This window comes from Pseudopipra pipra, chromosome 6, assembly GCF_036250125.1.
Source record: "Pseudopipra pipra isolate bDixPip1 chromosome 6, bDixPip1.hap1, whole genome shotgun sequence".
NCBI lineage: Eukaryota > Metazoa > Chordata > Aves > Passeriformes > Pipridae > Pseudopipra > Pseudopipra pipra.
Window position 1 is genome coordinate 35,777,658 of NC_087554.1, and position 19,672 is coordinate 35,797,329.

General features: G+C 34.3%; 1 protein-coding gene across 4 annotated transcripts in view; it reads right to left on the minus strand.

Annotated features, from left to right (window-relative positions):
* Window positions 1-19,672, minus strand: part of NOVA1 (NOVA alternative splicing regulator 1) — a 142,039-nt gene that overhangs the window by 2,458 nt on the left and 119,909 nt on the right. For all 4 annotated transcript variants that reach the window (XM_064658521.1, XM_064658520.1, XM_064658519.1 and 1 more), the window contains one exon: window positions 1-612. This exon is cut by the window's left edge and continues 2,458 nt beyond it. In XM_064658521.1, coding sequence (XP_064514591.1) covers window positions 1-612 — 612 coding nt within the window. The remainder of the gene's footprint in view (window positions 613-19,672) is intronic.

Genomic DNA, 19,672 nt, shown 5'->3' on the forward strand with positions numbered 1-19,672 from the left:
ACCAGCAGTGCTGCCACTGGCTGAGGCTTCACTCGCATAGGTGGCCAACAAATTGGCTGCTGCTGCTGCTGGGTTGGCACTGGCAGCTGCTGCAGCCAAAGCCCCTGTAGCTGCTGCCTGACTTAGGCCTAAACCTAATGTATTGAGATTATATCCATAGCTGGCTAATGTATTAAGTGCAGAGGTGATGGCCACCAGGTCATTGCCTGTAAAGCCAGATAAAACTGCTGGAAAGGCTGCCACTCCAGCAAGGTTAGCATGTCCTAATAGCCCTGCAGCAGCTGCAGCAGTTGGTAACACTTCAGCAGTGTTTGCATAAGGAGATCCGGTTGGATTGGAATTGGCCACTGGACCTGTGACATTGGCATAACTGATATTGAGACAGCTGCCACTCTGTGGATCCTCTTGTATCTTCTGGATGATAAGTTCAACAGCTTTTCGGTTTTGTTCAGGTTCTCCACTCACAGTGACAACCCTCTCTTGCAAGTTGATCCCATCAGGTTTCTGGGAAAGCTGCACCCAAGCCCCTGACTGCTCCATTATAGCCTTCACTGTAGCACCTCCCTTCCCTATTATCAGACCTGCTGTGCTGTTGGGAACTATAATCTTTACCTGTAATTGAAAAAAATATATATAAATAATACTTCTGCTTTGTGCATAAACACTATAATATTTTTGCTACCCTATAAAAGGAAGGAAAAGAATGAAGCAAGTTAGTTACCATGTTTTTTAAAAAAAGGTTAAAAAAATTAAGAAGAAATACAGCTCATCATGCTTTTTTAATGCTCTGCATGTTTCAAATGTAAAATACAAAGAATTAAAGATAAAATAACAGAAAAATCATATTTATCATTCTCCCACAGAAAATACCGCTTTTAGCATAGTACATTTCAGATCAAGAGATTAAGCAAATGCAGTTATTATACTTGTATGGAAAGATTATCTTAGATTGTATCAAAGCAAGTGTTGTCATCTGATTCCTCTCTTTCCAGGATAACATAGCAAACCAACTTCTTTGGTAAATTTTGTCTGAAATTCTTTACCTTCCTTTAAAACATCTATAGTAACAATAATTAAAAAAAATAAACAAAAGAAACCAAATCAAACAAAAACCCCACAACCAAAACAACACTTGGCTAAGCCATAAACAGATAAAATAGTTGATCTTGAACAGCACGTGATCTTGATTGTTCTACCTGCCACCCATCAGTGTACAGAAATGCATTATCTTCTACAGCGCATTATTATTCAACCTACGGAAGTTAAATTCAACAGGAGAGAGTATCTAAGTGCTGAGATTTTGAAAGAATAAAACATGGCATTTGTACATCTAAAAAATTTATCAAAACATCTTCAAACTAAGGGTATTTACCTATAAATCCTACCTTTCCTCCTGTTAAAACAAGTTTCAAACTGACACAGTATCATGTGTCAATCAATGTATTACCTACTGAGTTATGAGTGAAGTCCTTATGATGTTATCACTGAAGAATGACACCCAAGATAAAAATTCAATATTAAATGATATACGTAATTTTTATTTCTTCAGAATTTCATTGACATCAAAATAGAACATGTTCTATGGAATAAATAAAAAATTATCAGGTGCAGACTTTTTCTAAAGGTAATGTGAAAGTACGGTAATGAAAATATACGTAGTCCACCCATATATTAAATAATCCTATAAAAGTAAACATCTCCATGTGTATATATTTATATAAGCATTTTATATACATATATATATATACACACACTGAAATGTTTTTTATATATATTTATAGGCACACTGTTTTAAGTCAGGATACCTCATAGTCACTTTAAAATGTAGTTCAAAATATTTGGTAATTTGAAGGTACCCTTTTTTTTTAGATTTCTTATCACAAAAGAAAGAAACAACTCTTAGATTTGATTCTGTATTTTGTTTCTAGATATAAAATATATTAACTAATTGCTAAATAGAATAATTGTCCAGATTTTTGATAAATATATCAATTTAAGGTGATTTGTTTGTTTGGGGTGTATTTGTTTTTGTTTTCTTTTGGTTTTGGTTTTGTTTGTTTTTTTGTTTGTTTTAATTAACACTCTAAAAATGCAGCAGTGCACAGCTTTCATTATTACAGTTTTTTGCTGCATACTACAGAAAACATTTACTTGGCTCCACTGACTTAAGACATACTAACAGCTTCTGTGGGAGATTTTGACAACTGTGATTTGCCAGGTCCTCTTTTATTTCATAACCAATGCACATACTACTGATCAGGTCAGGCATAAGTGTTTATGCAAATTTGAAAGAAGAACCTAAGAACACAAGAAAGTACAAAAATACACTCTCATAACTATTCACATGACTACAGAAATAATGTGAATATTTAATGTCAGGGCAGCATTGTTGCACCTGTAAAATCATAATTACACATGCAACACATGAAAATCCAGGTTACTGTAATATGGCTAGGATTATTCTAAAGGATTGGTATAGTAAAATAAAGCAATGATTTAATTCAGCTACAAAATTAAGAAGGAAATGTTCTCTATGCAACTAGAAAGATTTTCTCAATAAGAAACTAGTACTTTTCTTGACACCAACAGAAGTTCATTAGTTTCACCACTAACTGCCCTAGTTATTTGACAAATTATCTGACTAATCTGGGGAAAGATAAAGAATGATCTCTTCCTCCTTATTCACCCACTCCATTCCTGTCCAGATACGTTTCTGTGCTTAGCATTGCAAACTACACACAAACTATGATGTATTTTGGGAAAAAAAACAACTTGGATTTGCTGGACTAAAATATGTTTGTCTGCATCTGGGATAAATAAAAATACTCTTTTCTAAATATCTCTTTTAGAAACAGACAATTGTTTCTTTCATTGACAACTCTCTTAAATTGTATTAGTTTAGAAATATACCAATAATATCCTTTCAAATACAAACGCTACCAAGGTGAATATTTCACCTATTAACATATAGGACATCTTTTTAAAATATACATGTATTAAAAAATTAGAGAATATGTACTATCTATTTTATACTAGTTTATATATTGGAATATCAACTCTTTACGGCAAATACTGGTTGTGTTGTATAATAATACAGTATCTAACATGTTAGACCATAACACTCTATGTACCAGTACAAATGAAATAATGCAAATACAAATTTTTTTTCTGTTGAAGCCTAAAATTCATATGGTCACTGAGTTAAAAGGTAAAAAATGATAAAATAAAACTCAGAAATTGAAAAACAAATATTATCTATTTGGTTTTGTTACCTTCACCACCACAATTTTATTTAAAGTACTTAACTCCCTGACCATCAGGGAAATCAGACAGTGCACTTATTTTTCTTTTACAGATAACAAGTTCAGAAATTGATTTGGATGCAGAAGTGAGAAATTTAACTGCTACCCAGAATAAGTGCTCTGAGCTATCCAACCAAGGTATCTTTGACTATGCAGGAAGATTAGGTTTCCAGGTTTGTGTGTATGCTCCTGGCTATATTGAAATTTGTGCTGCAAAAAATGAGAGTGAGTATCCAAAGCAATTATGAACATAAGCTTAAAATACATATTCAATTTATTTTTTCAAATGCTATAGAAAATAAAAAATGGAAAGAACTCAAGCTTTATTTCATGTCAAATAGATTTTATAAAAATTAAGGACTGCAATTATGACATTTGCTTACTCACAAAGCAAATCAATTTCTTCCACAGGCATCACTATCATCCTATTTGCATTAGCATAAGCAAGTTCAAAATCAGGTTCAGCAAGTATAATACTTTTTTCCTGAAAAGGAATCAAATTATAAAAGAAACTAAGTAATTTCACTGCGTATATTTTCACTGAAACACGATTATATCTTTAAAAGTCTCAACAAAGGTGAAACAGTCCAAGTAACTAGGGACGTAAGAAGGGTTCAAACTGGAGAGCAGTTTGTTGGCCTTAGTTCCCAACAAAATCAGAGATTCGATGAAACTCTGCACTTCAGAGAAAGATGCTTGGTACTTGAGTGATCTCAACCAGTGTCCAGAGACACAATTCAAACCACTTTAACTTAGCATTGGTGGCTCATATTTAGTCCTGCATGCTGAAAAATCTGAGATCCCTAAACCCTGTATCAGCTAATTTCCTAATCCTTTTCCATTTATTGACAACCCACTTGTATAAGCCCATGTTGCATTCATCTATCACATCAGAATTGCCTAAAAGCCCTGTGATTTACCAGACTGAAAGTCTCAGCTCAGTTCTGTGAGCTGAATAGCATCTACTGTGGAATGCCAGATGTTTGGTGATTATGCTATGCCACTTTTCATCCCCTCCCTTATGCTGCACAGGGATAATCTTCACTGAGCAGTTAGGAATGCATGTGAACACAAGCAAAATATTTCCATAGGAAGCAGAACTATGACCAAATCTGCACTACTACCTGTACTAATACCTCATGTCCTGTCTTTCCAACCCTCATTCCCACTCCTCTCATGTAAATACCTCCAACTCCCCATGGCAAAGTTCCCAATCCTTTCACTTTTCTACTGCGTTATTTCCTTGCCCTCCTCTCTGATGACATATGCTCTGGTTATATTATCAGTTCTCACAGTCTTTGGAGTTGGGGGATGGCAATCACAAACTAGCACCTTATGTGACACCCAGCTAATGCAAAGTATTTATGCTGGCAAATAGTAGTGGGAGGATGAAATACATGTTGACTAGCTAGATAGCAAGAATTAGTACTAAATGTGGCTGTTCTGCCAGTTAACTGTATGTTCAGTTCAGAAAATATGGCTTTAACTTTCAAGTTCCACATGGTGGTATGACACATGCCTGCACCAACTTAAACCAGAAGAGAAAAAGTCTCACTTTTTATTATTATTATACAAAATAGTATCAAAATTTGGAAAAAACAAACACATCAGTTTGACAGTAGAAACATTTAATTGCGTCATCCTATATTTATTTCACCTCACAGAATTGTTTCTAAGAGATTGCATAGAGATTAATGAACCAAGGACCTTTTTTATCTGTTATTCAGGTTCCCTTTTTCCTCTTTTATTTTCACCAGTGTAATTACAACTCATTCCGTGAATCTTCTGTAACAGTTGTTCTTTTTTCCTTCTATTAAATCTTTACTTATCTAATGTCATTTTATCTTCTCTTAACAGAGAAATATTTTACAGAAAAGATTCTATCTAATCTAACAGATTCATCCTAATCTGACACAATCCTACAATTTAGTCTCCCTAAAGCAAATAACTGCATTCCCTTAAAACTATATTTAAATTGCTATATTTCATTTCATCTTTTTTTTTCCTGTCTTCATTGTTTATCAATTGCTTTAAACTCTTTAAAACTCCATCTGGGCTCTGAATTCTATACCTGTGAAAATTTCATGCTATTTTAACTGCTCATATGACTACATACTTGGAGTTGGTGAGCGGGTGTTCTGAATGCATCAATTCCTGCAGAGAGAAGCCAATGAACAGTAAGAATCACCTGCTACTTCTCTGTGTGGCCAGCTAAACACACTGCTACACTAGGCTTGTGGGCAGTCCCATGCCATCCATCCTAAATTGAAGTGGCCATATGATGAAAATCTGGGAGAAAAATCAGGAACAACTATGTGATAGGAGTTTACCGGAATCAAGCAGAAAGCCAACTGAGTACATTACAGGCAAGATGATGCCTCTATCAGGCAACGCTTGGAAAGTCCCTGGCTATATACCCACTGACAACCCCAAGGTCAAGGCAGCAAAAGCTACCAAAAGGTCACGAGTCATCCTGTGTATACAGCAGGCAGACATACCAGGCTGCTCGGGACAGATGTTCATGTCAGACTAGGGCTCAGATTCCGACAGTAGGCTTACACAGCAAATCTCTACTTATTGCACATACATACCCCCAAAGAAGTTAGTGGAATTTCTCTCAGTAATTTCAATATCACTGGATTGGATTCCATTTATAGGTATAGTGAAATATGAATTTACTTTTTCAGAGGTGCTGTGCACTAAACAAGTTCTCGATAGCTTGGTTCAAGATCATATATTTTGGGTTTAGAAAAAATATTTAGAAGGAATAGAGACTTCTTTTAGACACATCTTTCTAATAGTCTGCTTGATACTTATTTACAAAAATAGGTACATATCCATAAAAAGAGAAGTAGTACTTCATAAATTTAGCTAGATCTTAATGTAAATAAACCTAGACCCTAAATTATTTGTCATCTTCCCTGATTATGTTTAAATTCTGCAAATGTCATTCCAGTTCAGTTTCTCTCTTTCTACAAAAGGATATCTAGTACAGAAATACTATGTGAACAAGTGCAATGGATTATGGATTATGCAATGGATTATGCAACAATTTCACTGTATTGCTTCTTTGTGTTATTTCTGCCCTCATAAATACTGTTTCTTTCAAGACAATTCAAAGTTAATTTAATCAATTGAAAAAATAATATTGCAACTATGAGTTCTATCTCAAGTTAAAATCATACAAGATTATTACAAATATAATTAATTGATAGAGCAAATAGATACTCTAAGATACTTGTTTGTATCTGCTCATACACTGCAGGAGGACTTTAGGCTGATTCCCACTCTACTGTTTACTGCAAGTGTTTATTTTGCTCCAGTTCTTAGACCTCCTCTCAGCTGAAGTTGCATTTATCATTGCATTTTAGTCACAAAAACTATCATGCAATAGAAACCTGACTTCAACTTAAATACTCAGGAACAATTTGCATCTGAAATCACAAGGCTTAGAAACTCAGAACCAAGCTGGAGAAATACTTACTCTAGGTAAAACTGTGTAAGGAAGTTTTGCACAAAATGCTGCTTTAATTTAAATCTAGACCACTTTTCAATTAGTATTTGATATTAAACCTTGACTCTTCGAGGTACTAAAAAAAGTACCTCCCACTTCTTTTAGTAACTACCTAATTACACTTCTGCCCACTTAAAAGTATGAAGATTATGATTTTTCTTTCATGGTTTAATTAAAGATATAATTTGGAATGCAAGTTTCTCACAGCAGGGAATTAGCAAATCATGTCTAAAGAAACAGGAAAAAATTATCTGGTGTCTGCTTTAGTTGCCACACAGAATGTGTGTGTAGGCTCTAACTCATAAATAGAAAGACTTCCACTCTCAAAATCAGTTTTTTAATAAATGTGTGCACATGCAAGTTGTGTACGGAGAGAGAATTGCTAAAACAATGTTAATTATACAGGTGGTTGATTCTATGGTATTATATGGTTGATAATATGGTATTATCTAGTCCCTAAGAAAGTATTATTAAAATTTTACGCACACATATGCACACATAAAAATCTGAGTAGTTCCGTAAGTATCCCTCATGAAAACATGATTCAAAACACTGAGAATGGAGAAAACCAACTCCTCCATGAATTCTCTATGATACATAGTTTTAATAACATAGAGAAGAAACTTAACTTTTTATATTTTTTTCTCTGTAGCATAAAAACAACATTTCATATTTAATGCATTAATATTTCATAAGTTTCAAATTACATTTGTGGAGAAGCGTGATGTATTTTGAGTAGCTTCATTTATATTTTTCACTTTTTTATAATTAAAAAAAGAAAATATGAGCTGGTTACATACTGAATTATACAAGAGAAAAAATTAATAGATTTTCACTGAGTTGCAGAGTTAAGCATTATACAGAGAAAATTACACATATATATTGACTGTGCCATTGTTCAGATGAAACATCTTTTAAAAAGACAGAAAGCAGGCATACTAACAGCTCTGCCCAGTAAAGTCTGACACTTTCAATGACAGTAGAATGTGTTATCGTTTACAAATATTAACCCTATTCTCTCGTTAAATTTACAATAGTTTCCCCTTCCCCTACCTAAAATCTTCCATTTTTCTTTTCCTTGTCTAATTTGTTGCATGGCGTTCTATGAACACCTGCCAACCTTCCAGAGTCAAGGATGGATTTCACAAATGCAAGAATATTTACAGTACTACTGAGTATAGCAATTTGGGATACTTCTGATTGAAAGAAACCATATAATGTAATTTCATTACTGGAATTGCTGAAAAGACACTTCTCAATACAAAATAATCTGCAAAAAATGTAGATAATGTACATTATTTTAAAAATAAATATGCCTCACTGATGCTATCAAGAAAACACCCACTGTTTTACGTTAGACAGGATCTAACTTATAAACACTTAAAACCCACTCCAATTTCTACAGGAAATTGATCTTCCTGACAGAAATAGGGGCAAAGGTCATGCATTCCTTTTTTTATGTTTTCCCAGTCAAAAAATCTGTAGATGTTGCATTGGCTCCTCATAGCTATTAGCTCATTTTCCAAAGAAGCATCACACTAATTGTTTTCCTGACAAATCTTCAGAAGGTAAGTACATAAACGACTAGGACATTTCTGCACTCAAGAGCATACTTAAAAGGCCACATCCATGAGCTTTACATGTATTCACCAGTAGCAGATTAGCCATAAACTTCCTTTGAATGATATGCTATAGTTTAACTAGAAAACTTATAACTGATGAGAAGCAATTGCTGGAAGAAATCCTATAGCTGAAACACACAGGAAATCTACTAAGATGTTAATAACAAATCTCGAATGGCCTATAAGCAGGCACTTAGGACTCAATTTTCCATTGACTTCCAAGAGACTGATGCTTCCAATTTTTTTATTTTTTAGGTTTTTTTAGGGGTTTTTTTTTTTTTTAGTTTTTTTTTAATAGCCATCGACCAGCAAGTCCAAGAGAAAGCTAGCAGTGTTCTTAAATATTTCTTTTACTGGAGTAGAATTTTTCAAGATGAAGACACAATGTTAACATGACATCACAGCTATTAACATGCTCAATTTTCAGTATAAACTTCAATAAATGTGGCTAGAATACACAATGATGTCTTTCTAAAAGAGATCCATGCAGAAAATTATATGGTGTAGTTACGCTACTTAATTAAATTCAGAGGAAAGGATAGCCAATAAAAATATGCAAAGGGACCTGCTGTTTCTCTGTCAACGATGCTTTTCATCAAAGCTGACTAAATCTTGAAAGCATGGAAAAATTAAAACCAGGATATTAGAAATACATTGAGATTTTTATGCATTGACATTGCCGGTCAGATTACAACATTATTTTAACAGCATACTAAACTTCATCCAAATTAATTTAGGATTTAAATCCAAATTTAAAATCAAAAACATATTTCAGCATTCCTGATAAGAATACTCAAAATCAATCTCTGAAAACCACATTTTAAAATTAACCTATCTATCTGTAGGACTGATAGGACAAAAGAAGGCTAGCATTTTACTTTGTTTTTTAGATTACTTTTGTCACAGTTGATTTCTACAAAATATGTAATATTATCATTCAACATTCATTTGGCAATTCAGAACAAAATTTAAGTTATCAACTATATATTATCTGCAGGAGGCCTCTCTTTTTAAAGCTGTGGAATTAAGGTGAGTCAGCAGAACCATTTCAATTCTATGGCATGGAAAATAAGGATTTATAATGACCATTAAAAAGAGGAATTTCTTTCCTGCTCAAAGTTCCTTGAGATCTTTTTGTGGGAGGTCAAAAGACAGAGATTGATGATCAGCAGGAAGAACTTTATGGTTACTCATATCGACAGGTTTGTGATTCCCACAGGAAGAGGGTAAAGTGCGCAGAAAATATGACAGTCGTTAGTACCTTACTTAAAATACATTGTCAAGTTCCATATTTCATATTTATATGCTCAAAATTAGTCCCAAATTTTACTATCACAACTATCATATTTTGATCATTTAAAAATTGAAGTTTTAAGTGAGAATCTTTGGGACTGAAAAAATGGTAGATATCAAAAGAAGGGGGTAAAAGAAAGTGCAACTAGCTGAATGTGCTCTGTCTAAAGGAAAACCTTTGAGTCTTCATGATCATAAAATAAAATAATAATATTAAATCCTAACATTCTCTCCTACATTAACTGTAATTAAAGTCCTGGGGCAATTATTCTATTCTCTATGCTTCTTGGCAAAAAAAAAGTAAGAGGAAACACATATGAATTAAAATCCTTGTGGTAACCCCATTAATGACTCAGGTCCATGAAAATAAGAGCATATTTATTCATGTTCTCACCTACAGAGTTCTGTATTGCTTCATGGTGTTTTTCATTCTTAAAAAAAAAAGTGGCAATAATGATGAAATATTTTCCTAAGAGCAATATAAATATAATTTTTCTCATGAGCTCTTTACTGAAAAAAACACTTTTCCTTTAGATAAAAACACATAAGATGATAAGCCAAACAGCCTTTGAAAGGAGGAAAATTTTAAATATATCATCTAGCTAGGCAAAACAATTTAAAAAAACCAAGCCAACCCCCAAAAAACCCCAAGCCAAAACAATAAAAGTTCTTCTCACCATTCCCACAGACATATGATTTGATGCAAAAACTTAGAGAAGTGTAAATCAATTAAGTAAATCTGAAAGCATCTGAATATATATCACTACTATATATACTTTTATGTATACATACACACACAGACGCACTTCTGTATTTTGCATATATACTTCTATATGAGACTCATAACACTTGATTTACTTTTTAGAGACCCTCCTATTGTACTGAGTATCTAGCCAACAGCTTCATCTTAGGTAGAGAGTACAGGAGCTACTTATTCAGCAGTGCCTCTTTAAATCATTTGTTTTCAATTCAACTGATTCTAAAAACAATGAGGAAAAACAAACCCAAATGAGTCCATATGGAAGATATACGTATGTTTGTATTCTCAACAGACACAATGAATGGAACCCCTGCTTCTTCCCATGCCCATCAAGTCTTAGAATTTCACAGCTGCAATCATGTCAGACATAAGTGTAATGTGCAGAACTAAATGAAAACTCTCCTTGTTTCAAGATCATGGAATAAAAAACCCACTCTGTTATAAATTATTTCAAGAGATTCTTCAACCTTTCGTGAAAACCAAATTTATGCCATTAACAATATTGAGTAATTTAAAATGTATCTTTTATCTGAGAGGTATCCTGTCTATATTTATTAGCAGATATAGAGGTAAGAAAAGACTGAAGGGGGCATTTGTAATGGTGTATCTTGACCTAACCTGGCATCAGTTTAGCACATTCACTTTTCTCATAGATCACAAAACCGTAAGGTAAAATGAAAAGTAAAACTTACAATACCATCAGCCAATGCACATTGGAATGATAAATTACTTATTATATTTATAACTGTATGAACATGGCAAACGGCAAAAACTAAAGATGATAGAGAAGGAAATTTGGCTTCTGCAAAATGAACCTGGTCTAGATGAACTATCTAGATTAACAGAGCCAAGGGCAATGGCTACTTTGCACCTCCAGCTTTTCAAGACAGCCAGCAGCAGAAACTTGATCCTTTCTGTATTAAGTATTGCTTCACTATTAAACTAGAACTTTGTTTAACTAGAACTACTCAGTGAAATTCTAGGGAGGCTAGCTCATAAATGTCATTTGAAAATTGTTTTCAAATCAGAAAGGAAGGACAATTAAACAAAATATTTACATAACCATATCTCTCTAGGTCATGAAAAATAGCTATTATTAGAAATTTTCATTAAAAAAATGACGTAGTTTCACTAGTGTGGTTTCACTAATGGGTGGCCACACCTTAGGTACTCTATCCAGTTCTGGACTTCTCATTTCAAGAAAGGCATTGAAGTGCTGGAGTGTGTCCAGAGAAAGGCAATGAAGCTGGTGAATGGTCTAAAGTCCTATGAAGAGCAGCTGAGGGAGCTGGGGTTGTTTAGCCTGGAGAAAAAGAGGCTTAGGGGTGATCTTATTGCTCTTTACAACTACCTGAACAGAGGCTATAGCGGGGAGGGGGTTGGCGTCTTCTCCCAGGCATGTAGTGACAGGACAAGAGTACATCGCCTCAAGCTGCACCAGGAGAAGTTCAGGTTGGACATCAGGAGGAATTTCTTCATAGAAAGGGTGATTAAACATTGGAATGGACTGCTCAGGGAGGTGGTGGAGTCACCATTCCTGAAGGTGTTCAAAAAATGACTGGATGTGGCACTTAATTCCATGGTCTAGTTGACAAGGTGATGTCTAGACTTGATGATCTCAGAGATCTTTTCCAACCTAGCTGATTCTGTGATGTCTTCAAACTTAAAAAAGCGCTACTACAGGACTCCATAACTCTCTAATGCTAATAGGGTCTTCTGACAATTCAGTTCAAACCCTTCCTCTCAGAGCCTGACATTATGCCTCTGACAAGGATTAGAGAACAGAACTAGATGATATCAAGCTACTGGCCTTAGGAAATATATCGTAAGCTGTAGCTGGCTGGCTTAGTACTTAACATTCACCCCAGCTGATTTATATGTATATCTTTAATTTATAAGTCTATGTACTTTTTAGTTAACTCTTGTAAACTTGTAGTTATACATTTTTAACCAAGATAGCCACAAGGAAGCAGTAACTACTGCTGAAACAGAGAAAAAATACTGGAATAAGTGGAGGCAAGACAGAAATTACCAATTATTTGAGTTAGCAGAAGCAAAAAGATTTATAGGTGCTAACATAGGCCAGTTATGAAAGTCAAACTAGCTTATAAAACCCCTTTATAAGAGACAGTTGAAGGTACAATTGTATCTTGTTAAATGTGAAGATCCTGAATTTAGATCAAACAATATGTAGTTCAGTAGGGAAAACTGTATATATTTATGATTAAACCACGTATTTTAAAACCATATTATTTCCACACTGGACTATATTTCTCATACAATGGGAATCTGGGGAGACAAATTTCATTAAGGAAAACTAACTATAAACAAGCACTAGGCATAAGCAATACTTGAATATAGATTAACACAGGTGCCAAGCAGGATATTCTAGGACCAGGCCTAATCATGCCTCACTCAACTTACATCTGACACGTCAGAAAAACATGGTACTGCCTTTTCTAGCTGTACAGGATTTGTCCTGGTGTGACAGTAAGCTCTGTAAGCCCAGTGTTTCTTTCCACATTCTCACACAACCCTTGATCATATAAATTCTGAACTCCTTTAAGAGTCACTAAATTAAATTCCAAATACTTGAAAACTTGGGAGTCTAGTCTCATGTGGCTGATACATTACACAGTAGAGAAACATCAATAAAGCCATCCAAATTTGTATACTGGAAATTACTTTGACCTTCTGTTTTCTCTGGATTGTTCAAAGAGCAAAGAGGGCTAAGTGACTCTTGCCTGTATACCTCAGAATACGGTTGGCTTTTACAGCCAATATTTGATGAAACAGTGTATCATCAAATCTGAGTATTAAGAACTCAAAGTCAAAGCTCACCTTGCTTAGACAATAGAGTTACATGCTGCTAGCATTCACTCTAGCTTATATGGATGGACCTTGAACACAGATACATCTGAAACTTTATAATATACTATTTATTTTCATTTCGTATTGATTAAGGAAGAATGTTTAAAACAGTTGGAACAAAGAAAATTAAAAAATTAAACACCCTATTGCAAAGCACATTTGAAAATGTGCTTTACCATATTTTGGCAAAGAGAATAATGTGTATCTTTTTGAAAGGGGGATGAAATGGGAAACTAACTGTTCCTGATCATTATCAAGCATAAAATCCAAACAAGATATATGAACATGGAATCCCGTTTTCACTTACAGGACTGCAACTGGCAGATAATTCATGACATCCTATGAATGATAGCAGTATTCAGAGACTTAGCAGTGAGAATCTACATTTTTCTCCATGTCTCATGAATGTTCCTGACATTTCTCCTACCTGTAGGAAAGGAACAGTATACAACGACCCCTAAAATTGTTTTGCAGTGGGAGAGGAGATGAAAGGAAACAAGTAAGAAATATGAACACAAATAATTACCTACATAGTTGCCTAAAGGGGAAAAATTGAAACAGACAATAAGAAGTGTAAAAAACTCCAAACTGATTTTCAACTAAGATTTTTTAAATTGTTATTTAGACATCTTTATAGTATCTAAAAAGTATATATAGTTTAAGGAGACAATGCAAACGAGCGCTGAGCTCGGATACTCCACAATAATGGGAAAAAGTGGTCAAAGAGTAAAAGAAATATATTAAAAGTAATGTATTAACATAAAAACCAGGAAAAAAGTCTACAGTTAGTCTGTGGAGTATAGGTTAATTCTGCTTAAGAGTTTGCCATGAAATTAAGCATTTCAGCTGAAAAGAAGCAGGAAAGGTTACCTCTGAAGCATTGGAACCTCTACTGGAGTCCTCTCACATGAACAGGGGAATAATTCTCCCTAGCTGTTTCTAGATATATTATCTCAAACTTTATTTATTATGTGCCATTTCTAGTATGCCATAGTTAACTTGTGATCAAGAAAGAAAATCTGTCTTATTAATATGAAGAAAAGGTCACTTTATAGAGATATAACATTGATAAAATTATCTACAAATGTGAAATGTAAGGGTTTTCTCACTCTTTTAGAAAAATAATTGTTTTCCCAACAAGTAATAGGTACTTTCATTCAACCTTGTTACAGGTTCAATGGGGAGTCAAAATTATTACTGGGTAAGTCTGTGAAAGCAATAGCAACACCTAAACAGAACTCTGAATGCAAAGCTGAATAATTATGAAAACTGAAGGTGAAAGTCATTGCTGAGACTTAACCTAAAAGATATGCTATGTTGAGAAATTACGTGAAGAATTTTTCTGTATGTGACAAAAGTATATCCTAAGTTTGGGGACCTTACAGAAAACGTTAGCAAAATACAGGACCTATTTCTTCAACTCTATTCCCCTAAACATCATGATAAGGTTCTTACAGTTACCATATGCTTCTGAACACCACTGACCACATCAAACCTGACTTCCTTCTCATGCATCTGCTTGTGAATAAAAAATTAGTTGGATTCTATAATTAGAAGAATGTATTTGTTTAATACACTAATAATTTAATACATGTGTGGTCTTCATATATTTAAAATTTTACAATCCAGTGTACTAAATACTTTAGTGATGGGTCCATATAAAACACCATCTATTAGATGAAGTGTCTTTCAAACAACATATTAGTTTTGCCTGTGGAACTTGGACAGCATCTTCTAATGTAAATAAAATGGTTGCATTTATCAGAGACCAATCAGATAGGCTGACAAAAGGCCGAACAGTTATCTCAGAGAATTACTACGGCAAATATTCTTAACAATTAAATTAAAGTAATAACAGACATTCAATTTTGTAGCACCTTTTATCAGAATGCTAAATAACTTTATATTGACTTTGATTTGAAATATATGGTACTGAGATTTGGAAAGATCAAGTGATACATCCAGCATCAGTCAATCTGTGACAGACCTTAAAACAAAACAGATCTGCTCAACAGCACTATAACAATTGATATTAAAATTAGGGAATGAAAAATAGATGATTAAAGCTAAAATATCTGAGACACAATATTTTAAATAAGCCTCACATCAAATTGTTAAAGGCAAATAGAGATAATATCTCACTGGCCTATGATGGCTGTGGGGTATCTTAGGATCATCATTAAAACTCACTATTTGTACATTACGATTAAAGTACTGATAAAAAATTATAATTTGAAGCTGCATATTATACATATTTTAAAAATCCATGTTCTAAGGATAACAGAAGACCGAAACGAGGCTTTCTTATTTTTTCTTCCACCACCCACAACAAATCATATATCAAATATGAGTTCATCAACCCTTTAAAAGCCGTCAGTATGCTTTACAGACAAAGTCTGTTTTCAGATTCTACCTTTCTCTGAGGAATGAAAAGACTATACTTCTGCAATTAATTTTACAAACAGGGGTAGGATGGTTCTTTAAAGTCAGAGAGGGAGATCATGTACATCAATTATTAAAATTTAGAAACATCAATTAATGTCCCAGTCTCTAGTTTTAAGTGTACTATTGCATTACATTGCAACCTATAGATTTGCATAAAATAAAAAGATAATGTAAGCTAAAAGCATAAATTCCTAATATTAGGTTTGTAACAGCCATATGTTCGTGCTGTACCTGCTGGGTACAGGCAGTACCAAGAAAACTGGCTCAGTTCCATCATGTGAAAAGGTTGAAAAGTATTATGTATTACAGATATTGCAGCAACCAGAAGAGATAGTTATGCTTTAAAAAATATAAACCTTGAGGACTGAATGAACAAAATCTACACCTATCTGCACACCACAAAATTTATATTATGCTGTACTAAATGATAGAATAAGAGTTTCAGGTGCGACAACAAAGCAGCAAAATAGAAGGTATAACTGTAAAAAATACAAATGTCATGGGGAAAAAATAGTGCACTAAAAAAAATTGAAAATAAAAGGTTTACATAGTAAGAAATAGACACAAAGTTTGCTATGATAAATCCTGTTATATTACTAAGCTTTAGCTTATCTAAACTGTAAGGCAAGGGGAAAGGACTCCTATCCATCTCTCTCGTGACTCACTCATAAATGGGAATGTGTGTTTTGGCCTTTTATTCTCTTAAGCCAGTAGCAAAGCTCGGTAGTTGTATCAATCTCATAGAAAAAGGAGGATTGGAGAATGAAACATGCAAGGGTTCACAACTGCATTTACAGGTGTTTATCAAATAGACAAAGGATAAATACAAAGCTTAGCTTTATGTCACTTGTATTTCTCCCTCTAAAATTACAGTAACACCAGTAAAGCAGGCAGATAAAAAGAAAAAATAATCTTGTAAACAAATAAAAATATGTAAAGAGTTTAACTATAGAAACACTTGTCTATCTAATGTCACTTAATTGTTAAAATAAGTATTAAACCTGTACCTTCACAAGGTACTATACAGGAAAAGCAAGCATGCTTTATATGATGTTTATTGCATTATTCATTGCTTTTGAGATGAAATTCCCTCTTGAAGTATACTGTAGGAAAGTTAACTTGGTTTCCTCCTTCTGATAAATAAAAGTAAATCTATATTCTGCTAGCTCCATGGGCATCAGCAGAACAGTTTCACCACTGAAGCTACATGTCTGTCAGTGCTAAGCTATAAACAAAGCTGACAAAGTTCATGAGGGGGTAACACAGAAACTCTCAGTCTAAACATATAGAAAGATTGAGTTCTTTTCAACAATAGGCAGACAGGAAGGGAGAAGACAAAGTTACTGGAAATGTACCTAATTCTATTGCCTCTTTGGTTCTTTCTTCCTTGGGAAATTTGCAGTGTATGGATTTTTAGCGCAAATAAAGGTCTAAGGAAGTTCTACTAAAAAATTAACAAGAGATTTACAAGAATAATACTGACGGATGTATAACTTCCTGGAACAAAGAACTAAAGCGAAAACCACTTCCAGTGCAGTTGTTTCTGTTGCATCCATGGCAACAGAATGTTGCCAGTATAACACAACACATGACAGTTCTGAAGAAACTGTTTTCTTCCACTAGATAAGACATTTTTAGAGGCTATCCTCTTCTTGAGAATCATAAAACAAGTAGTTCATCAACACTAGATTTTTCCAAAAACAATTCATCAAAAGCTGAAACTGTCATACAAAGGAGTTATGATCTCATCTGAATGGAGGCAGAGTGAGTCATTAAAAGGAAGATCTAATACAAGCCAGATTTCCTGCCTAGCTTCCTCTGACCTCTGCTGGCAGAGCTATTTTCCTCTTGTAATAGAAAGAGTGTCTAGAAATTGTTCAAGCTCTGTCAGGGGAACACAATTGACATGCTCGTACAGTGGGAAGGATCACATAGCTGTGCTATTCAACACACAGACTTGAGTCAACAGTGCCCTGGCAGCCAGGAGGGTCAACCATATGCTATGGGGCCTGACAAAGCATCACCAGTCAGTCAAGGGAGGGGATTGTCCTGCTCTACTCTGCACTCGTGCGACCTCACCTTGAATATTGTGTGCAGTTTTGGGCACCACAATATAAGAAAGATATTAGGCTGTTAGAGAGAGTCCAAAGGAGGGCAGTGAAGATGGTGAAGAGCCATGAGGGGAAGGCGTATGAGGAGTGGCTGAGGTCACTTGTCCTGTTCAACCTTGAGCAGAGGAGACTGAGGGGTGAAGTCATCCCAGTCTACAGCTTCCTCATGAGAGGAAGAGGAGGGGCAGACACTGATCTCTTCTCTGTGGTGACCACTGATAGGATCCGAGGGATCAGCCTGAATTTGTGTCAGGGGAGATTTAGTTGGATATTATACAAAGGTTCTTCACCCAGAGAGTGGTTGGGCCTTGGAACAGGTTTCCCAGAGAAGTGGTCACAGCACTAAGCCTGACAGAGTTCAAGAACTATTTGGTTCTTGAGGCACATGGTGTGACTCTGGTCTTGTGCAGGGCCAGGAGCTGTACTCGATTCTTGTGGATCCCTTCCAACTTGGCATTTTCTGTGATTCTGTGACAATTATCTAATTACAATGACTTATGGGGAGTCCTCCAATCCAGTTTAAAAATCTTGCTTAATTAATTAATTAAATATCTTTTATACAAAATATCATCTTCTCATGTGTAAAATATTACAGAAAATTGAATGATCTTAAGCTTGATATGCTACTATATCCACACAACAGAGTGTGCTGTGAATTTATCTTACACCTTAACACTGAATTTCCTGACATCCATTCAGTTAACTTAAGTTCTCTCCCGTTATCATAATATAACATATTGTGAGAAAACACATACCTGAATGGTTATTTTCTTTTGAGAGTCATCTCACAACAGCCATATATCGAAACAAACATTTGTTGTTCTCTATTTACTCTCCTATTGAGTGCTTACATGACTATGGACAGGTTTGAGATTATTGTCTTGGAACCTATTTTTGTGTGACAGCCGCAGTGCAGATACTTGTCGATATACTGGTGTTGAATGCTAATCACTACTACAGTCTGGGAACAATTGCCAGCTACGTCACTTATCACTAGAATGAACAGAAAGGCCTTAATTGCCTTATCATGCGCTTTGTGCTTCCTGCTAGAATGGCCAGAAATCACTTGAAAATAATAGAAGGGATAAAATAATCATAAATTAGTAGGAATTTTAATGGTTAATAATAAAAGCAATTCCAAAAGGAACTCATTACTCTTCTTCATATATACAGTTTTGATGCTGTTCAAAAAAGGTCTTGATTATTTTTGTGAAAACTGAATTGAACAAAGGTTATGAATAAAATGCGTTAAAATGTGTAATGTGGGATATAGACAGGACACAAAGCATACATTTCACTTAGCTTGTGTATTCAGCTATATTACTTGTAAATATTCTCATAGAACAACTTTCTATAAACATAAGCATTTTTAGCTCTTGAAAAGTCATTTAAAGTTTATACACTACACTATATTTTGATAATTTAAAAATCATAGAACAGATGCAAAGTAAGTACTTCTCTTATGCTAATTAAACAGCATACTCAAATAGTATTTCCTGTAAATAAAAGTATTTCTTCCTTTTTCTCCAAATAATGATCATCAAGATATAATTTTTAAAAAATGGGAAAGAAAGCAAATAAAAAAATCCCTATAAAAAACTATCTGTGCACTCAACATTTTCAAAATCTAATTAAAATAAACAAAGTACTAAAATTAAGAGAGAGAGAAAGAGAATAAAAGCTGAACAGAGAGTTCATAAAATATCCCTAGCTGTTGGCAAAGATTTTATCTTTGTCATTTAATGATGATGAAG